The sequence below is a fragment of the Hippocampus zosterae genome, chromosome 2 (genome assembly GCF_025434085.1).
Source record: "Hippocampus zosterae strain Florida chromosome 2, ASM2543408v3, whole genome shotgun sequence".
Lineage (NCBI taxonomy): Eukaryota > Metazoa > Chordata > Actinopteri > Syngnathiformes > Syngnathidae > Hippocampus > Hippocampus zosterae.
In genome coordinates this window covers 27,866,887-27,892,113 of record NC_067452.1, presented here as the reverse complement: position 1 = coordinate 27,892,113, position 25,227 = coordinate 27,866,887, and the positions used below count along the sequence as shown (strand labels likewise).

The 25,227-nt window shown below is 41.1% G+C and overlaps 2 protein-coding genes across 4 annotated transcripts; both read right to left on the bottom strand.

Annotated features, from left to right (window-relative positions):
- Nucleotides 1-2,986: 2,986 nt before the first annotated feature.
- Nucleotides 2,987-15,938, bottom strand: mfn2 (mitofusin 2). Its single transcript, XM_052054058.1, has 18 exons — nucleotides 15,640-15,938; nucleotides 14,152-14,333; nucleotides 13,679-13,814; nucleotides 13,054-13,216; nucleotides 12,835-12,959; nucleotides 12,530-12,638; nucleotides 12,076-12,183; nucleotides 11,783-11,936; nucleotides 9,372-9,439; nucleotides 8,964-9,085; nucleotides 8,647-8,773; nucleotides 8,369-8,473; nucleotides 7,980-8,082; nucleotides 7,387-7,607; nucleotides 5,948-6,103; nucleotides 5,336-5,532; nucleotides 5,102-5,236; nucleotides 2,987-4,429 (listed from the first exon to the last, which is right to left on the bottom strand). Exons 2-18 carry the CDS (start codon nucleotides 14,327-14,329, stop codon nucleotides 4,360-4,362), a joined length of 2,277 nt encoding a protein of 758 aa, XP_051910018.1. The 5' UTR covers nucleotides 14,330-14,333; nucleotides 15,640-15,938; the 3' UTR covers nucleotides 2,987-4,359.
- A 1,392-nt stretch (nucleotides 15,939-17,330) lies between these two features.
- LOC127592876 (zinc finger protein PLAGL2-like) lies at nucleotides 17,331-24,640 on the bottom strand. 3 transcript variants are annotated; one of them, XR_007960236.1, is made up of 3 exons: nucleotides 24,493-24,640; nucleotides 18,438-22,823; nucleotides 17,331-18,400 (listed from the first exon to the last, which is right to left on the bottom strand). XR_007960236.1 is itself a non-coding variant. In XM_052053910.1 (2 exons), the coding sequence occupies exon 2, from the start codon at nucleotides 22,460-22,462 to the stop codon at nucleotides 21,173-21,175; it is 1,290 nt and encodes a 429-aa protein (XP_051909870.1). In that variant the 5' UTR covers nucleotides 22,463-22,823; nucleotides 24,187-24,640; the 3' UTR covers nucleotides 17,331-21,172. The 3 variants fall into 3 exon arrangements, 2 of the variants coding, with proteins under 2 accessions (XP_051909870.1, XP_051909859.1); XM_052053910.1 differs by having other exon boundaries at nucleotides 17,331-22,823; nucleotides 24,187-24,640; XM_052053899.1 differs by having other exon boundaries at nucleotides 17,331-22,823.
- Between the last annotated feature and the right edge of the window lie 587 nt (nucleotides 24,641-25,227).

Sequence of the window (25,227 nt, the reverse complement as noted above, 5' to 3'; positions counted from 1 at the left end):
CTCCACGATCAATGTTGCCATTTTGTTGATCGGCAACGCATATCCACCATGCAAGATGCATTTTGTTTGCTAAATAGATGTGTGAAGCATCTATTCATCCAGCAATTTTTCGCAAGAGCATCAGTGGATAGCATGATGACGACCAAGCTGCTGATTTGTTGAATAACATGTCTAGTATGCACGAGATAGATTTGGTACAATGTTTGTATTATCTGACTTATTTTGGACAGTTTTTCTTTTCTCGTAATGTCAAATATAATTTTAAACATCAAAGATTACTTTGACCGCCCTTTTATGTCACTACAAAGCATCTAATTAAAAGGCTAATGTGGATGCCACGACAGAAAGATGAACTGATACAACTGCTTCAAAAAGCTGAAAGTATAAAAGCAAAGCTATCAAACTGAAGTTTGTGCCAGTGTACATTCGGGCCACTTAGTTATGTGACAGTTATAGCTTTGAAAGCATAGTAGCTTGGAGCTAGCTTGAAGAACTCTATTCAAATGACTGGGTACATAAATGCTAACATTTTTGCCTATGGAAATCGATCGCTAACGTTTCCCACAATTAATCCCAAACTTGTTTTTGAAAAATATATTTTTAGAAATGTATTTCAATCGCTATTTTGTTTTGGGACAGTTTGTGTAACATTTAAAATGTGACGGTAAATATGAATATACGGATGTAAATATACAAAGAGGCCACACTTTAAATTTTCAGTCAGTGATTGTTGTTTTACAGTTTTGCACAGGAGGAAGGAAATTCAAACTGTATGTATCTTTTGATACAAAAATTTGAGCTAACTCACCGAGTCTCTCTGGGAGGACTGAAATTAATCAAGCATAGCGATCAAGCACTAAAACCAAATTTTCTTTTCAGGGATGCAAGCAAATTAAATCTTAATCACGAAATAATGTGATTTAATCTTTTTTGTAAAACAGCCAATAAGCTTAAAAAGTAATGGATAACAATAAGTATCATGTTTTAGCATTGAAAACATAAATTCAGTTCAAGCATTAATACAAACTGATGTATATTATCAATTAGAAAAACAATTAATATTGTATTAACAATGTTGACCATGACTTTTGGGAAACTGTGGCATAAACCTTACATGGGATGGCGTTCTAATAAATCTAACACTGTACATATAATGACTATGTGATTTTTAATATTTCTGCTATATACATTAACGTTAAAATAAATATTCTTGATCTTAAAATATAAAAATCCGCAAACATTAAAAATGGTCAGACCAAAATTGACTACCCGGTAATTGCAATGCCCCAAGACATTATCAAGTACAGTACTCCACAAAATACTTTGGCTCAGCCAACTGTGAGGTGTGATTAAAAGCAGACCAAAAAAAAAATACTTGTCGGCAAGTCTCCAAGTGAGATGATTCACTTGTCTGTTTCTTTTCGAATGTGCCTTTGTGTGTGCGTGCGTTCGTGTGTGTGAATGGGGTTCTTTGTAGGACTATGAATGGAAAGAAATGGCAAAGACTTGTACAAGCTAACTGAAGTTGCACGGAGAGCCCGGCCCACTGGTATCTGCTCTAGAAAGCAACATAAAGTGCCTTATGGCACAATTACCTACACAGAACCACCTCATGTTTAGGCAACGAACAATGCAAGTTATGAAACAGCATCATGTGACTTGAGTGGAGATAGACCGGTATGGCTTTTTTCAGAACAGATACCAATTATTAGTATTCAAGGAGACCGATAAGTGATATTTGGAACCAATACTCATTTTCAGAAAAAGGGAAATATTTGTTTAAAAATGTTAACAAATACATTCTCCAACTCTTAAAACTTTGTTGAAATATCTTAAAGCCTCCATTTATTGAATAACTTTTCACATTTGTAAAATGTTGGTTTTTTAGACAATTAATGATAAATGGTCTGTCACTTGCTTTTCTACCTCGGGTACTCAAAGCGCTTCACACTTAAGTCATCTTTGTTGAAAATTCTAACAAAAGGTTCAGGGAGCTCCCAGGGACTCATCATATCATATAATATTTTAAGAAAACAAGTGAAAAGCTCCCTATAGTTTCCCTATCATGCATTGTCACATCAACTAACATTTGTATTTGATAGAAATGACAAAATAGAGTGGACCGTAAGACGTGCTGAGAAACTGTAATACAATTTTGTGTTGTGTAGCGGCACACTCGCCGGACTTGTGTGTGGGCAGTGTGGGCTCGGATCCCACTCAGTGATGGTGTGCGGATGGGTGTGAAAGGTCATTTGTCTATATGTGACTGACTGGCGACCAGTTCAGGGTGCAGTCTGCCTTTCGCCCAAAGTCAGGTGAGATAGACAACGGCAACTTCCCGCAACCCTGTTCGGGATAAGCGGTGTTGAAATTGGATGGATGATTAATTTCTCAATATACCAGTAGTCATATAATAAATCCCTTATGAAGCGTTGATGACAATGCTTCTCTCTAGATGATTCCAATACAGGATACAGCCTAGTGCGATAGGATCAGTGACATGAAAATGTGAAAACTTGTCAAAAATGTTCAAAATACTATAAAGACAAAAATTATAATAATATATCATGGCAAAAACAATTAAAACAAAATTTGGCAAGGGAATAAATCATTAGGGGGTTAACTAAATATAATAAAACTGGCATGTCTCTGTCTGCTGTTGAGGACAGTGTCATTGTGGACAGCTATATTGTCACTAATGTTGAAATATGGTAGCGCACTCAAGGTAGGGAAAAAAAAAAAATCACCAGACAAGCCACAGAAAAATGCTCATAATACAGTATATTCAAGCAGTTAACTTGAGCGTGTTGAATCTAGACCACTGTCATGTTTTTATGAAGTGGAAAGGCTGATAATTCCGATACTTTTGTCAATTGACTTCACACTGGCAATTACTTGAAAGTGCTGAGCAACTACAGATTTGCTTAGGATGGATCCACCTCTATTCACTCTTAGCTAGCTCCAAAAACTGCAGATAACAATAGTGTCATAGTGGCATTTCTTTAATTGTGAACAAAACCCTCCAGATATGTGCCGTATCGTTTCATGTTTACATACAAGAGAAGGAATACACCATACTTTTAAATATTGATATATATACACACAAAACCAAAACAATTCCCATTTCTAAGAATCCAGTGGGGAAGACCAATACGCAAGCAGAGCAGAAAAACATCCTATCTGTCCGCTGTCCAACCAACTTGGCATAAAGACAGACTTGTGAAAAGTGGGAAAAGCTGTTGCCTTGTCACTCGAGCGCGACATGATTCTTTTTACGTTAACATTGCATTTCAATTGTGAGGTCAGAGGAAAAAGTCAGTGGGAAATAGGTACAGTGCTCAACAAATTGATTAGACCACTACACTTAGTGGTCAAATTTGTTTCCACGGCTGCTATAAATTGACAGCTTTGGTAATTGCCTAAATCATTTTTTATGCTTCCGTAATGGTTCACACAGAGAAGCTCTTCAAACTAGATGAATTATATTTTTAATGCTAAAATGCAATTCTAATTATAATCCATGAATTTTCTCATTTACTGTTGAAGAAAAAAAACAGGAAAGTTGATGTTCCGCTATTTATTTGCATTCTTGACACGTTAGTTGTTGTGTTTGAATGTTAGGCTTATTTATGTCAGACTTCTCATAAGAACCCAAATTCAAGTGTAAAAGGTGAATAGTCTAAAATTCCTCATTTCATTTCAAAAGGTCAAAAGCTCATTGAATCTGAAAAATTAAATCACAATCCGGATTAAATCACTTTCAGGTGGTCGTTGAGACAAATATATTGATTTGACTTAAACGTCTTCGTTCAGACCAAAGTAAGCATAGCAGAGGTCATGAGCATTCAGGATTATTCTACATTTTCAATTAATGATGACGACCAGTAAAGGGGGAAAAAAATCCTTCTTATGTCATTGATATTTACTTGCCAATTTTTCTTGTGACTTGTGTGGTCCATGTCTGATGACACAGGGCACCCTTTTCTTTGTGTTTTCTTCCCTCACAGAATTCAACAGGTTTAATTTTCCTCACTCTGTCTCATTATTTACATTTTGGACGACTTCCGGTGGTGTTCCAAGCTGCAGTTACAACTCTTCAAATAACTTATGTGCATGTTTCTCAACACGTATTTACAGAGGGGGGAAAAAAACAGCATCACATTTGCCAACTGCAACTCTTTTCATATTCACAATGCCATTTTAGTGGTTCTGATGCACTGTATATCTCAATAAATAATCAGATTGCCAACCATCGTTACATACAGAGACAAAGAGGAAAATAAACAATTATTAGATACTGTATGCCCAAATTTTCCCGGATTCTGTTGTCCACTTTCTCGAATGGCTGCAGTGTCACTTTCACTTGCTTTGGTGAAGGTACTGCTGGGTGAACATGTTGAGCTCACTGTCCAGCCAGCCCGCCTTGTTCCTAAGACACACATGCACACGGAATGACACAACGCTGTAGAATGACTTGATGCCAACGATGGTGATTAAATAGGTGACATGGAATTATCTTTCGTTGAATGTTAAGTCAGTTGCACAGAACTTCAACTTCGAGGGAAAAACAGCTTGACGCAAGAACACTTTGCCTCTCATTTATGGTGAACCGTAAGCCACCTGCTGAACTGAACGCTTCAATTCAGGGAGCCATTCGGAAAGCTTCAATGTGTGCAGATTTGATTTTAAAACATGCACGGTTCACCCTTCAACACGGAGTGAATTCAGAAACAGTCAACACGGCTTTGGCTAATCAAAGGGAAGCTAATCATCGACGAGAGTTTGATGCTCCTCCGATGGGGAAGAAAAAAGATCTGCAAATAAGCAGCATCATTGTTTACGCCGCAGGCAAAAATAGCTAGGTAAAAAGACACAATTTATCATCCAAACTTTTTGGCAAAATGCAGGAATCAAAACAGTTCCAAAGTGGCTTAACATCAGGATTATTTGATCAAAAGACTCCAAGGATCAAGAACTACACGACAACTTTCACCTTCTTTTTACAACGCTGATGAAGTCAAACGTCTCATGGAAATGTGCCACCGCCCATCTCACCTCCTCGAGTGTTTCACATCTACACAGACTGAGGTGAGTTTCTTACCGTAGCAGCTTAGCTTTGCTCTGCATGGCGTCCAGCAGCTCGATCTTGCCGTTCATATCAGTGATCTCATCTTCAAGATTCTGCCGAGTCACGTCTACCTGCTGGCAGAGCTGAGCAAACACCCCAGCCAACTCTCTGATGTGCACACACGCCACAAACAAGACCACAAAATGGTTATTTAAAAACAAATAACATGAATGAAACCACAGATTGACACGGTGTGGAAACACTCACTGCTGGACTTGGTGACTGCAGTTGGATCCAGTGTAGCTGACGATGAGCTGCAACTTCTCACTGGCGTAGTCGACAAACTGTCTCTTGAATGCACGCTCTTTGGCCTTTGTCGTCCATGTGACACGCTCATAGATAAAGAGGAGCCCGTAGAGACCCACAGAAAGAGCAATCAGCCGCCAGCCCACAGCCTTCCAGATCTGCACACGCCGCCAAAGCCATTGTGACACAGTATTAAAATTCTGTGCTCAAACCTTGATTGTTTTTGCAGTGGACAGCAACACTTATGTCATTCTTCATCATAAGTGTTGGCATGTAGCTAGCGTACATTGTTTCCATGCTATTTTAGCTGTCTTTTACGGGTACAGCAATGGTTGAAGGTGCACTTGAAATTCAGTGCAAGTACTTCTAAGATCACAGTTTTACTTGTAAATCAGCATGTATTGTATTGTATTGTATTGTATTGTAAATCAGTTTATAATCGCCTTGATTAATGGTTTAAAGTTGAAACTATTAACCGAGGCAATTAGAACCACTTTTAGCGTTCAGTCAATTAGTCGCTTCGTGTGCTGGTTGTAAATCATTCAAATTCGTTCTGCGGGAATGTGTCCTCACCACACCACCAACTACAAGCACACCCATGGAGGTCCGGGAGGTGAGGGAGGCAAGTCCGGTCACCATGGAGACCATCAGCTCTTCCTGGGTCATGGAGTTTTGTGGGAATGGAGGCATGCTGGCGCTGACAGGAGTAAGTGCCAAAGTTCGAGGGATCTGCAAGAGCAGAATTCACGAGTTTAAGAAGTTGGTTCCGAGATGACAATTGACTCCATGCTCACAGAAGGAAATTTGATGGTGTCAAAAGGTTGAATGTTATAGTTGTGGAACCAAATATTCAACTGAAAATACATATTTTCTAATGTGTCCACTTTATTTAATGACCAGTTTTGTTTGGACTAAATCAAAAAGGGCTTTAAAATCAATAGTGCCATGTCAAGATGGATCCAAATAGAACATCTTGATGCGGCAATATTTGAGCAGCCTTCATTGAAAAAAAAAAACTAATTACATTTGACAGGCTTTTTAGAAAACTGATGGCTGAATATACAATCCTCTGCAATAAAGGTTAGCTGGTTGCTTGAAAAGATGTGGCGAGCATAGGATTTGCGAAAGCCCATGTTCTACCGCTTTCACGATTAATTCTTCCAGCAGTCAGACCAAAACAGACCATTCAGGAGGCCTGAACTGTCATACGGCAGCAAGTCTAAGGAAATATCACAGGAAATACCTTCAAGTTCAAGATCAAATTCAAGTTCAAGTCAAGTTTATTGTCAAATGTGGTACATGTGCAACATACAGCACAGATGAAATTTTTTCCAAGGTATTTTCTTCCTATTCCTCAAACGAGGAGACCATAGTATCATTTTTATAAACTGTAAAGTAAATGATTACAAAGATGACATCGGTCTCTCATTACTGCCATGACTTTCAGTGCCTGAGAGAAAGCCATAAAATGACAAAAGATAAGTCTTCACTGCCATCCAGTGGGGATAATCAAGGAGACATGACTCCGAATAGCGCATTCTTGCACTCCGTGGCAGATACTGTACTTTGGGAAGTGCGCCACCTACAGGCCAATCCTTTGATTGAACGATGACTTCGAACATAATGGCTCAAGTCCAGAGCTTTTTTTTAATCTGCCCAGCACTGGGAACTGGAACGCACCATTCTCCTTTTAAGTTATATCAACTACGCATCAGAAAATAGAATGGAAATTACATTTTGAAACGTTTAGCTTTTTTTGACAGGTTGTAGATGGTTTTATTGCTGCAACTACATCACTTAAAGGATCATCAATAGCCAATACTATAGTACGAAAACTCAAAATCTGGGGAAAACGCACAGCATGTAGTTAACAGTTTTTGTTCCATTTATTGCAAATTATGAAAAGTTTGTAAATTGGGACCATTAAATCATAAATGTAAAGGCAGCAATCATTCATCCAAACCATCGTGGGTGTGCATCATCAAACGCATGTTATAAATGTAGGTTGTTACCTGGTCACTGTAGCCCATGAGGGCTCGTCGAGTGTTCTTGGGCCCCAAAAAGCGGTTCACCAACATTGTCCAGCCCAAAGAGAAGTGAAAGCTGATATCTTCCTGGAAGTCACTGCAAAGCTTGTCACAAGCCAGGTCATAACTAAGACTGAAACACTGGCGAGGAACCAGCTTGTCCACCTGCTCTCTGGCTGGGTTGGGTAGAAGAGGCTTCAGACCTTCTGCATGACACACGAGAATGAACAATTTCACTGATGCGGTTCATGCACCAGGCATCCCCGTCTATAAAATGTGCAGTATGGCAGCTTCACGTGCACTATAGTGCTCTTTCCTAGGTCATACAAACTCCAAAAAACTCCCTTCACTGTTAACAAATCCGGGCAATGTTGTAAAAATAGTACACGAAAGACTTTGTAGTCCTGAAAAAACATTTCCTCAAAATTCAACTCCAGGTTTAATGGACATTTTCAAGCACTTCAGGGAACATGCTCAAAACTTGGTATAGAGCAAAAACATGGAAAATGCAAACCTATTAAAATTCAATTAAATAGTTCAGGTCAAAGCTAAATTTTATGCCACGGTTTGACAGTTACCAATCATATCTGCCTGTGTGGTCTGAAGAGCGGTGGTGATTGTGGTGGAGCACCTCTCTGACATGTTCTTGCCCAGACACTCTTCTATGTGGCGGTGGAGCTCCTAGCAAATGAAATGGAAAACTTTCACAATTAGCACCACACTTTTACAGTGTGGAGAGCAATATCCAAAATTGTCAACATTTTTATCAATGCAGAGTGGTAGGTGTGTCCTGGCTGCATCCAACAACCATATAATGTCCTGCCCTATAATTGTGAAAAAATAAATACAATTTTAAAAAGTGGTGTTTCCAAATTGCCTTGAGACACAGCAGAGAAGGGACAAATCATCCTCTCATTTTTTCAGGGACAACAATTCAGAACTGTGTTGAAAACGTCCTGAAACTCACTTTCTTGTAGACCTTGAGAACCACTTGTGATGGGTGGAAGTCCATGTGAAAATCATCCACCAACACATGGAGCTTCCTGATTTCTTCCGCCATGCAATTAGAAACCTGGACAGAAGCAGTGAATGTGGGTTATAATTACTTCCAATCCGTAAAAAATATTTGAATAATAGTATTGTTCTTCGGAAACAACTTCAACATAAACGTACAAAGACAAACTCGGTACACTGCTTGAGACGTTTCCATGCAACCTAAAGTGTTGGGAATATGTTCATGCTCACCTGTCTCTCCACCTCTTCTGTGATTTTCTTGATCCTGGCCTTACAGTCCATAGTCAGCAGGTCCAACTGCTTGTCTATAAACTCCAGTCGGTCCTGACGGTCCTCTTTGGTCTCAATACAGTAGACCCTATAAACAAACGATTCAGAGCACAAGAGGATATTTAAGCGCGGTGGCGTTTTTTTGTTAGTTTCAAGAGAACACCGCACACGTTTGCGTTGTTGCGCAATCAATATGATCTTTTACAATTAAAAAAAAGGCAAAGAGCTACCATCAAAATTCTAAGATGACTGATGTAAAGCTTAAAAGCCATACAGACCTCTGCTCTTGTGCAGCAATGTGTACAGCATCCATGATGTGGCGCAAAGCTTCAGAGATCTGCTTGGCCCGCACGGTATGCTGCTCAAACTTTGTCTTCACCGCTGACTGAGAGATGCACTCCTACAACAGAGCAGTTGCATCAGCAAATAAGTGTCAGCAGACAAACGGTATTGGGCATGAACCACGAGGCACCAAATGTAAAATATCCCAGAAGGAATGGCCACATGACCAAATTGTGGTTAATATTAATAAGAATCCCCCAAGACTAACAATGTAGCGTAGAACAGTCCCGATTAAACCACACATAACATGGTATTTAAAATGGACCATATAGAACGTATCACTGCAGTGCTTCAAAAATGGACCTGAAGAAATGAGTCATAAGGGTTCCACATTTTAGCCTTACCTCAAATCGCCTCTCAAAGTTCTGAAACTCAAACATTCGAGCTTGAAACCCCTCAGCAAGTGCCCCACCTGAAATATAATTAGAAATAAGACGATTTGGCACTGAGAATGGCTTTTGAGGAAAATGTTTTGGAATTGATGACTGTACTATCTACCTAACTTTGTTACGTGATGAGAGGGGAAAAAAACATGCACATTACACTTTTGGGCTATGCAGGGAATCCGCAGTTCAAAACCGTGCTAACATTCACTATCTCTCAAGCACACGGACACCTCAAACTCCAGTGGTGACTTGCGAGTTAAATGTGCTGCGTGACCGAGCTTGTAACTCAATTTACTTGTATACCAAATGATGAAATGCAAATAATCCAATCTGGCAGCCCAAAACACACCAATTGTTATTTTTTTAAGAAATAAAAATACTGATTTATTGTATACCTACATCATAAATGAGAATTATAGACAAATAAGATGGATTTATTCAGTGCAATTAATTACTGTACGTTGGAACAAGCTGAAAGTTACGACAACAAATGTAGGGTTGGGTAGGCCTTTCAATGACATGTTCATGTACCGGTAAGTGAGGTTGGGAAACTGCCCGTTTAGTCTGCATGCGAGTGTCTGGGCGTGAGTTTATGCTTACTGCAGCTTCTAGTGATTGTTTTTGTTTTGTATTTGTCTGACGTTCACTTTACTTGACAACTAGACTATCTAAAGCATGCCCGTACCTTACATTTTGTCCCACAAAACACAGTAACACAATAAAAATGTTTTTTAAAAATTGGTCAACTAGATTTGCTTGTAATTTGAACGTTGGGAGACAAGCAAAGTCAAACTACCACTTACTTAATCATGTTGTACAAGGCACGCTGAGTTACCGTTGTACTTCCTCTCTCTCATTTGATTGGTTTATTTTTATGACCAAGTAACTCATTCATCTCTTGGGCAAATCTCCTTGACAGTTTTCTTGAAATTGTTTTAGCTCAAAGTATTACCGTATTTTCACGACTATTCGACGCACCGTACGGTTGGGCGCAGTCTCATTGATGGGTGACATTTCTGTATTTTACACATAGACAGACCGCACTGTCTTAATGGACGCAGTTTTACAGTGGTAAAACATACGCCAGCTTAAACATACGGCATGCATGCGCGCAGGCTAACACGTTAGCTTGAAGCATACGGTAGCGTGCCAAGACATACAGATACAAGCTAAAAACACGTTTTTAAAAAGGCAACGAAAGCAGAACTGAGTTCGGGTGTATTTTATTTAGCCATCGTACAATGTTCTCACGTTTTTCGATCAATCATCACCCAGAAATCCATCAAAGTCCTCATCCTCTGTATAGGAAGCAGAGGACTGCACATCCCAGTTGTCATTGAATGCATCACATGCTAAAGTGTGGGTTGCTACGCATTGCCGAGCGGAAAGAAGGAGCAGCAACAGCAAAGTCAAAATTTTTCTCGTGTGAAGCTTTCCCACATTGAAAGTAAAGAACAGAGCGAAACATGGTGGCAGCGCGTGTGTGTGTAGAAAGAATTGAACAATTGTGCAAGTACCGCAATCCATCAAAAACGCCGCGTTCCCTCTTGTTGTTGCGTATTGTGGCGTAACTCGCCCAGCGCTGCCTCTCACTCATTGTAAAGTTGTGTTTGCCGTCGATCATCCATTGTTCCGATGCCGTTCGCAACTTTACTTTGAACGCCCGGTTGATGCCGATGTCCAGCGGTTGGAGTTCTTTAGTCAAGCCTCCGGGAATAACGGCAAGCTCAGAGGTCATTTGCTTGACTTGGTTTTTCGCCGCTGCTGTGAGATGGGCACGCATGCCAAAAGCATAACCGAGGGCTTGAAGTTTGAACTGAGCTTCGTAGGCGTGTCTCTTTGTAGAATTTATTTTCGGGGGTTCTTAGAAACCAAAACCGGACTTGTTTTGCAACAATGCACATTGCCACACTCTATACGGGTGTTGGTACCTGCTTGCGGCGTCCCTTTAGCGTCCACTTACACGCCCACCCTTCACCCATTTGGCGGACTGCTCCCCAGCACGTCTGCCTTCTCCCTCTCTCTCTCCCTCTCCATATATGTATATATACACGCCCACCCTTCCCTGATTGGCCGACTTCTTTCCCGCATGCCTGGCCACAGTCACTTCCGCCTTTTCTCTATATAAACAGCGTGTCGACTGTCAGTCAGATTTTGGAACTCAGCGCATACAAAAGACGCTCCGCACCATAAGGCGTCCTGTCCATTTTGGAGAAAATTTAAGACTTTTAATGGCGCCTTATAGTCGTGAAAATACGGTACTCTAAAGATGGTTGGCCACGCTTAATTCACTCTTGACCTTTAAGCAAATGTTGGGAAATTCCCACAAACCTTTCATGAGTGATTTGTGAGTGATTGTCGACTCTCACCTGTTTCAGGCATTCCTTGAGCTTTCTGCACGCGTGCCTGGAGAACCTCCTTGGCAGAGACGAAGAAGATGCGGTCGCTGGCCTGAGCTTGGTCCACAACACCTAACTCATGCACGAGGAAATTGGTACAGCGATCCATATGTTGTCTCCGCACCTGGCAAAAAAAAGATTTGGGGATGACTTGAGAAGCCGTATTGTTTCTATTTATTTTGTTTATCGCTGCCAGTATGAATACTGCACCCAAGTTCATGTATACATACAGAATGATTATAACACAAGTAAACGAGACGAACCTCATCCATGTATTCAGGCTCCGAGGCTGAGGCATCCCAACGGTTATTAAGTATGAAGATGTTCGGACTGGAAAGTCGTTCATTGACTTTGTGGAAAAACGACTTCTCCTGCAGAGAGACAGTTGACATGCTTGAAATCATGAGCATGTCAATGCAACTTGGATTCAAAAGCAGCTGGACCCCATTAGCCGGAAACCGGGCAGCACGGCGGACTATGTGATTAGCATGCCTGCCTATCATTCAATAATTTAGGGTCCAAATATCTACTTTGACCTTTTCATCAGAAGTTTGTGTGAATGGGAGACACCATTTTGTTTGTCTATATGTCTTTACTTTACAATTGGCTGTTGACCAGTCCATAGTGCTCAACACCTCGCCCAAAGTCAACTGGGAGAGGCTCCCGTTAAGCAATGACTCTGAAGAGGATACGTAATAGAAAATGGTCGTATCTCACCGTCTGCATCAGCGTCGACTCAGAGTTTGCCACAAGGACAAACACATCTGCATCCAAGCAGAATTTGTCGATCCAGCTGTCGAGTTCTGTGGTCACGTCAATACCTGGACTGATTATTAAAAAAAAAAAGCATATGGTTAAACAGATGCATAGTTGGTGTGTAGATCTATTCTGCTTTGAGAACAAATTTCACATTTCCGTATATCAGCAGTCTTGGCTTCCCCAAAACGTTGTTGGTGCCTACATTCTAGTGTCAAGTGAATTAGCTGTCTAATGTAAAGGTATGTCCACAATATATGACTGACCTGTCCAACAAGACCAGATCATCCCTGAGCAAAGCACACTTGGCTTTAGGCCACATGACACAGACCAAGCTCCCAGCCTCCAGGTCCTCATCCTGGTGGAGCGCATGGGCCAGTTGGTTGACCGTCTGGAAGTGTTAACACAAGAGTGAGTATCCTTGCGTGAGGGCAGTTTGCTCGCAATGCCCGCTTGCATTAAAAAAAGCACTCAGTTGTACCAACCTTAATGCTCTTCCTCTCCTCAGAGCCTTCAGTCAGAATGAAAGCCTCATTGCCATCCGTTCCCTCCACCCTCAGGAAACAGTTTGTGGTGTGGCCAATGCCAGAAGGCAGCACTTTGTCACACAGCATGGCATTGATGACCGAGCTTTTCCCATTACTGGTCCTAGAGCATAAAAAAAATAAAAATAAAAACTTGAGTGCCACGAAATTCTTAATTATAGTACCCATATGCCAAGACAAATGTTGAGAATACTTGAAAATTCACAATTATAAGAAAGGCCATTTAATGTTGTTGTTGTAGTTAATGTTGCCAATATAGCGATTTGGTCACTATCTATATGACTTTTCTAAATACCCTAATGGCTTTTTCTTAAAAAAGCGACCCGAGTTTAACTCGCGCTATGAAACGGAGAACATGAGCAAATCATTTCTATGTTGTTTTCTGTATTATTACAACAAGAATAATAACAACAACAATAAGAGAGTGACACAATGGTCGAATAGTTAGCACATCCGCTTCACACTTGAGGTCGATATTTGAATTTGAATCCCAAGTTGCAAGTGGAACCTTACTTTAAACACCTGAAGCAAAATGTAATGTGAACTTTGGAAAAGAGGAACATACCTCCCAAAGAACACCACCTTCATATGCCTTCGCGCTAGTACTTCTCCAATGCCTGCTACCTTGGTGAGGTAACTTCGAACTTCCTGCACCTGTTCTTCCGTAGTGACTGGATCCAGTTCTTCATTTTTGTGAGCATCTAGCAGAGTGGGCAATGAATAATGTTCTCCAATGGTACAAGACACAACTCCAAAACATGTGTAAAGATTTTTTTATTTCAAGCAAAATGAACACTAAAACTACCGGTATACATTGTTAGCCTACTTGGGTACAATTAAAATCGTTTGGTGTGTGTGTGTGTGTGTGTGTGTGTGTGTGTGTGTGTGTGTGTGTGTGTGTGTGTGTGTGTGTGTGTGTGTGTGTGTGTGTGTGTGTGTGTGTGTGTGTGTGTTTACCTGTATCAAATTTGTTTAGATATTTTTTTAATCATGCAAGCGGCAATTGTAGTCCTAAAATTATAACGTAAGCAAAGTTACCTTCCAGAAATGATGTACTCTCCTTAATATAGGCTCCTAACTGTTCAAAGATCCCATTAATCTTCTTCTTCGCGGTGACAAAATGCTTGAGCGGCGATGCATTCACTTCCGCCATTAGTCTCTTATCCTTCTTGCTGTGGACTGCGTTGGTGTTGGGCCGTGGAAAAACCAGAGACATGGCACTGGATGGAGGAGAAGCAATACAAACTAACTTGCAGGAATCATTTGTATTGTATTGTAATTGTATTGCATTGTATTATTGTATTGAAAACACTTGAAACGAGAGGGAATGGAAGTTTGATCTCTTGTTGCTGGGAAAGCAAAGGGATGTATACATTTCTGGAACGTTTCCTGTAACTGTCCATGGCAAGTTAAGACAGGAGATTTGAGATATATTCCAAATTGGAAACTTTCCATGGGAATTAACTTGGAATTGAGGTTTTTAATAGAAATGTATACCGGGTGTGGCCTAGTGCGCCTCAGACCTAGTCTGATTTTGAGATAAGGAACATATATATATATTTTTTTTAATCAGGGGTCAAGGTCAAAATTGCAGATTTCAAAGGCATTTTAGTTTAAAATGCAACATCAGACCCTAATGAAAGTACTGTGGTTGGGTAACTGGGCTACCTTAGTGTGCCCTAGACCTGGTCTGGTTGCAGGATGATGAAAACTGAATTTTTGATCATTTTTTAAGTCAGGTGTAAAGATCGAAATTGCAGATTTCAAAGGACTTTTATTTTGAAATGCAACATCACATTTGAACAAAAGTATTTTCGTTGAATACCTTTGGTGGCCTAGTGTGCTCTAGACCTGGTCTGGTTGTGGGGTCACGAAAACTGAATTTTTAATTTATTGCAAACGTTAAAATTGCAGATTTTAGATTTTTTAAAATTTATTTTAAAATTCAACATCAGATCCTCATGAAAGTACAGTACCGGTACTGTGGTTGAATAACAAGTGTGAGTGTGGCCTAGTGTTCCCTAGGACTAGTCTGATAACGAAAACTCATTTTGAATTATTTTTTTTAAATCAGGTGTAATTTTTAATCAACAATGCAGAGTCACTGTTAACTTTTTTTTCTATCTCAACCTTCTCAACTCGCAATAGCCGCTGGCTTGACTTCAATTTTGCGTGTGGAGTCTGGCCTGATGGCAGTGTTGAAAGCGTGTAAGCAGCGTCACAAAAAGAAGCAAAATTACTATAAATGACGCCTATAAATATGAATATGCCTAACGCGGTACCTTAGGACAATCAAAGAGCTAGTCGTGCAACCAGAGCAGAAATGAAAAAGCCTAACATGTTCTGACACATCTGATGTTTTGTTTAAAATCACACAAGTGTTAAATATTGTCGTTACATAATTAGGGGTTACTTTATGAGGCCCAACTAGCATGTCACCGCAGTGAATGTTTAGAGGGCAAGCCGTGACCAGCAACAACTTAATTTGATGGCAATTAACAGCTCTACATGACCATTTGGGCTTACCGTGAGTAGAGCTCGCTCTTCACAAATAATCCACTTGCATCTTCGATCCTGATCTCATAGCCGTGACTTCAATGGATAAATGGAAAAAGTGAAGTTAGCGCCCACGTCAAGAAACACAGATATAGACAAATCTATTTTTCACGTTCAGTGCACGGCGCTGTCAAATACACGAAGGTCAGCGGGAGTCGCTATGTTCTAATGTAATGCCCTAAACATAAAATAACGCCAAAGGCAGCATAATGTCGCTTCCACAGCACCCAACAGAGACGCCCCCTCTCACCTTCCGGGATGATTTTGTGCTCTACAACAGCCCCGTCACGCAAATACCCCCACCTGCTGCTCCGGAGTATGTACTACTACCGTTTCGGCTTTGGTGGAAAACAACTTCGTACCAGTACTTACGTACACTTTTCAGGTGGCCGAACACTACCCGAGTATTTCAATTTCGGACAGCCTTTTCATTTAGTCCATATATTCGAACTCAGCTGTAGTATTTCTGTCAAAACGGGAAAATTAATTACTCCTTCAGACTTTGCAGATGACACGTTACAAAAAAAAATTTAAGTGACATAGAGGAATAATGCAGCTTTTTGTGTGTGCAAAATGTTCTAAACCGGAACTGGATGTAGATTTGTTTTGTACCGAAGTACATTTCAGAATTTGTATTTGTAGTACAACTTAGGGTTCCCCCCACCCCCCTCCACGAGTATCCATACTTAAATATGAGTGTGGGCGAGTACTTTTACCACCTTTGCTTTTCATGAATCTAAAACGAAATTGCAGCAAATTTGCCAATGGGGTAGTGGTACACTCATCTGTCTTGTGAGCGGGCGGCATGGGATCGATTCCCACTCAGTCACGGAGTGGATGCGAGTGTGAATGTTTGGGTGTCTCTAAATGTGCCGAGAATGATTGGTGATCAGAGTGTAGTCTGCCTTCTGCCCGAAGTCACCTGGTATAAACTCCAGGACACCCTGTGACCCTATTCAGGATAAGCAGTGTTGAAAATTAATGGATGAATGAAATTTCAGCCAAATTAAAATCCATACATTAACTACAGCACTTGTCCCTATTGGGGTTGTGTGGCACGGAAGTCCATACCACACTTTTTTTTAAAACCCATTTAATTAACTCCTGGGACCTGTGCGTCCACGTGTGTGGACATGACGTCTTTGGCTTTCAAGACTTTAATGTTAAATTTTGGACTATAAGGGCCTGGCGTCCACTTACGAGGACGTTTCATCAAGTAAAAAAATAATTCTTTGTTTTCTTTATCAAATAATATGACAATTTAATTGAGGTTCTAATTTAGGGAAGCACGGTGAAGTGACTTCTACTGTTGCTATTCTAGATATTGCTATGCAAAGCATTTCACAATTTTAACTCATTCGCTGAATGTACGTGGACAGTACAGTCATGCAAGAGTTCGGGGTCCAAGGAAATAACTCATTGTTATAAATTACGTCAAAATGTGTATGATGGTGTAACATTCTCAATTAGGATTCTTTAGTTACTATGAGTTACTTTTACTCTAGAGAGACATTCAAGTTAATGGTAGGTGTACTTATGTTATTTTTCAATTAGGTTTTGTGCAAAACAATTTTTGTCCACCCCACTATTTTGTCCATATTCAGTTTATTCGACCGCCTTCCTGAGTTCCAGTTCCAATTTAAAACCACTGCAACTTTGAGTAACTCTACAGGACATATTTATTTTGTTTTGCTTAGACAAGAAAATAACAATTCACCTTGCCTTGTGGTCTTAATTGCTATGATGTGATAATGCAAACTAAGAAAAAAAATGAGATCGCTTGGTTCACAGCCAGCCTATTAGTGTTCCAAAGAGTACTAACAGTATTCCACAATTACAGATGGAAAATTGTGTCTTGCTTGTGTTTTTACATAGTCAGGAGAAAGTAAACACAGGTTCAAAGTTGTTTGCACATATTTGACCCTGGACCACAGTGAAACATGTCAGACACAATGTGGACAGGCTTAAAATGTTCCATACTGACATTACATAATACATGAAATCCTTGCATTTCGTAAGTACAGTAACTTGAACCAAAATGGGGTTGATTTTCTCTTGCTACGTTTGGAGTATAGTACTCTAATTCGGATGCATCAATATTCATATTGACATGAGAGGTAGTAAGTCTTCCTGCAAGGACAGCGTGAGAAGCTTTTTTAACAGTTGTTTTTAGTTTTCAGGGTGTACATTCAGAACAGCAAAACATAAGAATGATTTAGCCGAATGTATTTTGTTAAAATGCCAAATACAACCCAACCCTATTAAGAAGCATTCATCGTTTTTGTCACATCAGAAAATATTCGGGGGTCCTTTAACTGACACAAAAATACTGAAAGTGATTCCGTTCAGGATATGTAACAGAAGAGGCACTTGGTGTTCATTTCAGGAGTTTCCCACTGTGAATCCAAAGTATCCGAATCCTGCCTGCTATCTACATGTAACAATTATATTTACAGGCTGGCGCGGTACTTGACATCAGTCAAGCAGAAAATGACTGCACTTGATATTACGCAATGAGGTGCTCTCATTACACTATGGAGCGAGAGAAAGCAAAACATTAAATCCTAGACACTTTCTCTGCAGTTAGATAAGCATTTGCCCGTCACTTCTGAGGTAGTAAATAAGTTGAAATATCATTAAAGGCCAGTACACAGAACAATGCTCGATTCAATGGACTACACCTCTGATCAGAGTGTGTAGCCTGTCCTTCAAAGTTAAATTTCAACACAATCTTTTTCAGTGGTAAAATTTCTGTTACATCTTTCAACATTTTCTAATGATATTGCAGAAGGATATGACAAGATAGAGGTAGAATGTTTATTATATAATAATGTCTGCCACTATATTAAGAGTTAACTCATAAACGCTACCATCAAAAGTTTAAAACTAATGGAAAAAGCGCCAAAACAACTAGAACTATAAAGGAAAAACAGAAACCCTTATTTCTGTTTGAGGTATAAACCTTTTTTTTTCTTCGGAAATGTCATAAGTGCTTTAACCCTGTCAAGAGATTAGACACTCTTTGAGAGAGACACACACAACAGTAGCATTTTGACATGGGTGCAATGCAACAGTGAGACTCGTGACAATGCCAGTGGAACAGTCAATCAGCAGAGTGAATGGATTTCAAAGAGATAGCTTTATCTCTTTGCATGCCTTCATTCCAATATCACAACAGTTGTTGTAACTTGTAGCAATGTTCGTGAAGGGAATTCTCACGACTGGAATCCCGGTTGGGATCCATTCATCTTGACCGTGTGATTAGAGTATAAAAAGGATGGATTGCAATAGTCTTCAATATGACGGGGTGGGGTTTCAGTCCCAATTTCATTCGAAGCTCTTGAGAGCCAGTCATATGCCAAAAGAAAAAGTGGCCGACACATGGATAATAGGAGAAAAGGCTACACATATTCTAAAATAGTTTTGACGTGCTAAGTCAAAACAGCAATGATCATAGTTGCTCATATCCAGAAGAGCTAAATTTCTAAATTACACTTTTTTAAAAAAATTCCGGGTCGCCTCACTTAGTTTTAGCGCAATAGTTTGCCTCAAAACATACAAATGGCAAATAGACTCAAGGCCAATGCTTGTACCATTCAACAGATCAAAATGGAAGTTGTAGGGGAAAATGTTTCAAACGTGGAGCTTTAAGTCTGGGCACTTTATATGAAAAACATCCCGGTACGTTTATGAGGAAAAAAAACTGCTTGGACATTTCAGAACATCCAAGTTTCCACAAGTACAATCGGCTATGAAATCCATCAGTTTTTGTTCTTTATACTTCGGGCTGCAATAACTCCTCCCATGGCAATTGTAATTGATGTGAAGGGCATGGAATCAGAAAAAAATGTTTCTCCATTGTGCCATTCCACCTCACACGATGACTGAGACGGTTGGTTATCGGTGGCGATGAATGTTTGCCGCTTCCTTTAAACGCCGTAGCGGTGGAATAATTTTCTCATTATCACAAATGTATTCAAACTTGTGGACATACATGACACCACACACTGATGAGAAGTGTGTTCCGACAAAAATCAAGAGAAAATCATGTTTTACTATTGCATTTGACCATTAATCCTTGCTTAAAAACTGAGCTCGTTGGATCCATTTCTGATTGGTACTTTAGCTAATCAATCTCTGGTATGCATCTCCTAACTACTGTGCGTGATTTGGGACACCCTGGAAACAAACAGGAAGCAACATTTGAAAGCAGCAACGAGTTGACAAAACATCACTGGAGACATCCTCAATATTTTTGCGGGAGTAAAATGAATTCTTGCCACTGAGGGACTACAGAAAATGGATTTCTAAAAGAACAAATGCCAGAAGGGCACTGTGCAACATCTGTCAGTTATCTTGTGTTGTCCCATCTACAAAGTAAGCCTTGAGCATCAACCGATGAAGCTTGTTCAGATGAGGAGCTAAACGTCTTCTCAGACAACCTGAACAGTCCAGTAGCTAGCGATTCAATTCCCTGAGAGTACACCGGCCTGGATAAACAACAAGATTATCATTACCCCAAGAAAGAAACGGTGCATTTTATTTTAAGTATCAGTCAAGCTCCTGAGGTGAGTTTCCTGATTTGCACAGTGACCAACTACATTCCCTGTATGACATTTTGGATAAGAATGTAGTCATGCTACAACCACATGATATCCAATACAAGCACTGCATCAAACATTCGACCATGACAAAGATAACGTTCAGTTCAGACACGGCTCTCTTGATGAAGCAACACACAATTTATCTCAGTTGATAATTACTCTCGCCTTTTTTTGTAAAGGCAGGACGCAGCTCCAATAATGGATATCAATTTATTGCGCAGGTGGTTATAATGTTCTGGTTGCTCAGTGTATATTCAATGGTATTTTGAGCCAAATAGTCACTATTTTAACTAACAGACAATTGTCACAAAACAAACCCGAGTCTGCAGAGAATCGAAATAGTTATGAAACTGCTTATCCATCACAAACGCCAATTTCCTTGAAGCCATTGAAAAATAAAAAGGTATGTTATGATGAAAACTAAACTTAAGTGCATTCTAAATGAGTGATACAGAAACAAATGGTAACAAAGGGTAATGCATTTCATGGCGGTTATGTCACGATGCTGGTGGGTCCTCTTTGAACGCAGTGCTTCAAGGTGGCTATACACGTGTGACATGTGTAAGTGTGTGCTACATGTTTCGTGACGTTAAACCAGGTCGTCACCACATAGGAGTGAGAGCGGAATCAAGTGCATTAACTGTTGTTCGGAGATTTGAAAGAATTACTCTTGTCGGTTGTAGTGAGATAGGCAACATTTGTGCCTTCAAGTGTTTTTTGTTTTGTTTTTTTAAATTACGAGGTACAGTAATACTGATGAGGTGATTTGTTGTGTTCAAGAATAATCTATCGCAGTAACAAAAGTCAGGACACATACACGTATGGATAAAGATGTCATTTGTCTCTTGACAGGAAAAACAAACGCATTTGTGAAGACGGGTTTGAGAACACACAACTGCTTATTGCTGAAAGGCTTGGTAGTAATGAGGTAAGGAGCTAGAAGTGCTGACAGCAGAAGTGCTGTATGCCTGAGGTAGTTGGCTATGGTTGTGGGCTACAGCGCCCTGGGGCACATGAGCCTGAGGAGGCTGGAAGAAGGTGAAAGGCCCGGATGTCTGGGAGGATAACCCAGTAGAAGAGGTTGGCGAGGTGGTGGCGGTGGTGGAAGGAGGGTAACCCATCATCAACCCGCCCATTCCTACATGAGAGCTGTACGGCGGCAGGCTGAAAGGCAAGAAGCCCAACAGTGGCCCAAGTTCCATGTTAGTAGTGCAGGAAAGCTCAGCATTCCTGGGCACTAGGTGGGGATCGCTGCCAACAGCAATCCCTTCAGCAAGCATCTCCCTTTGAGGAGAGGTGGACGTAGAGGTAGAAGAGTTGACTGAGCTGAGGTGGGGAGGAGGGGCACCCTGCAGATCCAGCAGGAAACTGTCCATGTCAGTGCGAGGATATGAGGTAGATCCTTGTTGGTACCTGGGCACGTTGCTGTACGACTGCTGCTGAGGCGCCGACAGAGGCTGCAAGTGATGATGGTGGTGGTTGTGAGGAGACGGCGGGGGCATGTGCCGACTGACTCCCATGCTTGAGGACAGAGACACCTGCATGAGGCCATGTGGGTGACTCATCCCGGGGACTGGACTGGTAATGGGGTAGGAGTTGAACATGTCCCTGGTGAAAGTCTCCACAGGTTCCTTGGAGGTGGAGGAGCTTCGGTCCGAGGCTAAAGGGCTGGATTCCTTGACGGGACACTGGGTGGTTGTCGTGGATGTCGCCACAGGAGCGCTGGCTGTCACCAGTGGTATCAAACCTGCGTCGTGCGCATGGCTCTTCTTCAAGTGTCGCGTCAAGTGGTCTCTGCGGCCAAAGCGCTGAGCACACCGAGGACACAAGAAGTCACGGCGTCCAGTGTGCACCACAGCATGGCGACGTACATCCTTCCGGGTGTAAAAACGGCGGTCACATCGCTCGCAGGAATATTTCCTCTCTCTCACCGCCACAACGGCATTGTTGTTGCCCTCTGCTGATGGAGGCCTGTCAATATGGCCACCACCCAGGTGCTCCAGCAGCGACGGTGCCCCGTCCGAGCAGGACAGGCCCGCGCCAGCACTGTGAGCTTCCACTAGGTGCCGCCTATAACCCATCTGAGTGTTGTATTGCTTCCCACACTCCTGGCAGTGAAAACCCAGCTGCCTGTTGGCTATGTGGCTATCCTGCAGCTGCCCCTTCAGTTGTTCCTGCTGGTGGAACATGGTCCCACGGGGTAGGTTGCTGGTTGTGTCGCTGGATAAGAACTGAGTGAGTAGGAGCACACACAAGCAACACTCATGAGGATTCTCCAGCTAGCTGGCCATCCACTCTTTGGTCCTAGACTGTTGTGTTATGTCTGTGTGTTTGCATTAATACTAAGTGCAGTTTGTGTACTATTTAATGATCTCTTGTGGAAATGATGTGTGGTCTGTCCTGCCTTGGTGGGACAGCCCTGTGTCCAGCGCTTGGTTTCAGTGACAGCACCTGCCATAGCAACCCAAGAGGGCCGCAATTAATACAGTTTCTTTTGCTGACTCGGAGTCCGTTGGTGTTCAGCAGAGGAAGCTCAACATCTCAAATGACCTGAAAGATAAACAAGAGATTCCCATATTGAGCAAATTACATTACCTGAAGTCGAGAGAGATGACTGAGTAAAAAGCATGTATAATAACAAACAACAGACAGTAATCACTAAAGTCCCATCTCTCTCATCTCTTGTAGTATTGCAAAAGACATGAGCACACAGCAGACTGTCATAAATCAAATTAAATCAGAAATATACAGTCTAGATGGGAATGTCAAGTCCCATTCTAGATTTCCTCCTGCATTCCAATACATAAATAGCAGATTAAAATGAAAGAACATGTCATGAAAACATTATGTAAACATTTCCCAAATAAAACTCAAACACAGACGCACACCGCATACACAAATGCTAGCAATTGTCAGACAAAGGAGTACAAATCCAAGGAATTAAACAGTGGAGGGTCAACGCTGCATGTTGCACGTCAACAAGAAAGGAAAAAATACTTCAACCAGAGTTTGTCTCGACTCATTCCTGCAGTAGAGGGAAAACTAACAGTTAGCCCAAAGGTCTGAGTACCATTTCAACCACTGAGTAGTGAACTTCCATGCAGCATGGAGTCTCAAGCAATAACGACTAACCCTGGATAAGGTGCTTGAATTGACAAAAAAAAATCCTAAAAACGTTTGACAACAGCGAGTTAGGCCTTGTAAATGTCAGCTCAAAATACAACTTGAGCTCATTTTCCTGTAATGGTAATTAAAAACAGCATAAGAATCTAATATGGGTAGCTAGCAGTAAATATTTCTGATTTAACAACACGAGCATGTCAGGACAGAAAATAAACAAGTTGCTTAAATAGATTGGTCCATTTGCTGTCTGTAAATGTTTGGACAAACGCTGCTCGCAACCCAGGTTTCGTCACGCCAGTTTATGCTCTACCTTTGCCCTAAATGTACTGGAAAGCAAACATTGAATTTCAACTTTAAATTCCACAAAACTTGCATTGTAATCCATAACCCTCAACCCACAGGTTTGCAATTTTTACTTGAGAGTTTATCTCTTGGACCTTTCTCTTACTCGACTTCTCAAATGCAACAAGTATATATTTTGAGGGAGTTGCCGCCTGGCAGCATTTGTTTAATTTTTTTTCGAGATTTAGGAGAAGTGACGCTTGTGAACGATCACTACCAGGGCGTAATCAACCAACGGCGCCATCCTGTGGAGCCACATAGAACGACGTTCGTGTTCACTTTGCTTCCCTCCGTCAAGAGTCCGCAACAGTGTTGAAAACGGTCGACAAATATTTGGAAGGATACAGGATATGGGTTATTTAATAAATATATGTGTCATTATAGATGTTTGGTGCTGGTCTGAAGTTACGAAGTCAAAAGCTGGAGCGAATGTGTGTCCTCAACTTACCTGACCGGGGCTAAAGTTGTCTGCTAGCCCAACTTGCCTTCGTGAATTTCGGTGGCGGATGTTGAGTTAAGTTCACACTTGTTGATTACTCGATAAGTACCACATCGGTATACATATTTGTTCCCACGGCTGCGAGTAAATGTCCGAAGTTTAACCGAGCAAGAATTACCAATTTATAACAATAGACGTCCGCTTCACTAAGTTGTGTCGGAGTTTGTCTTGCGGGAGCTAACTCTCTGTATCACTTTAGCAAATTGGCTAAAAAGTCCTACTCGAGTCAACATTTACACATCAGACGTTTCTTACCGCCTGTCGCACCACCCCGACCTTCCACCGCGCTCCAATTGGCCTCCACGTGGGCATTTTGGACAGATGAAGGCTTTGGAAGATGTTTATTCGAGCGAGTATCGGCCTGATCTGCTGGCGCCGCGCTGCAAGCCGTGCATTCTGGGAGCGTGACGTCACACCAAGGGTTCTCTGCAACCACAGCGGAAAGCCCGACCACAAACTTTTTCATTGTTATGTCAATGCTGACAGGTCAAGAACAGTAATTTCCCGTTCGTTTGGTTGCTTTAAAGAATACCTTATTTATTAATGTGTATTTGACGTTGTGTAGGACGAGCCGCTCTACCAGGGGTCACCAACGCGGTGCCTACTGGCACCAGGTAGTTCCTAAAGGGCCAAATGAGTTTAGAAAAATTCAGATGATAGTTGACAGCTAGTTTTAGCTACTGAACGGTTTCCCCTATTTCTTGCATGGCAGTTGAGTTATTCCCAGCTGGTTTTGTGATTTGTGCTATTTGATGTGATAGTTTGTACTTTTTCACTAAAATAGTCCGCAAATTCATCACCTTTATCTGTTGAGAGGAACTTGAGCATGATTCGATTTGGAGATTAGTGAGTTCATTAACCATAGCAGAGTGCTTGTATTGTTGTTTTTTTACTCATGATTTGTGAAAATTATTATCTAGCCCTTACAAAGGCTTTGTTCAAATTACAATGATAATGTCTGTACAAGTGGAAAGGAATTTGGAATATTAG

What these genes read in the sequence shown, in the direction of transcription:
- mfn2 (XM_052054058.1), bottom strand. Translation starts at nt 14,329, where the DNA reads ATGTCTCTGGTTTTTCCACGGCCCAACACCAACGCAGTCCACAGCAAG. An exon ending in GAGTACATCATTTCTGGAAG is followed by an intron (nt 13,815 to 14,151) that starts GTAACTTTGCTT and finishes CCACTCTGCTAG; the next exon opens with ATGCTCACAAAAATGAAGAA. An exon ending in ATTGCTGCACAAGAGCAGAG is followed by an intron (nt 8,774 to 8,963) that starts GTCTGTATGGCT and finishes GTTTGTTTATAG; the next exon opens with GGTCTACTGTATTGAGACCA.
- LOC127592876 (XM_052053910.1), bottom strand. Translation starts at nt 22,462, where the DNA reads ATGTTCCACCAGCAGGAACAACTGAAGGGGCAGCTGCAGGATAGCCAC.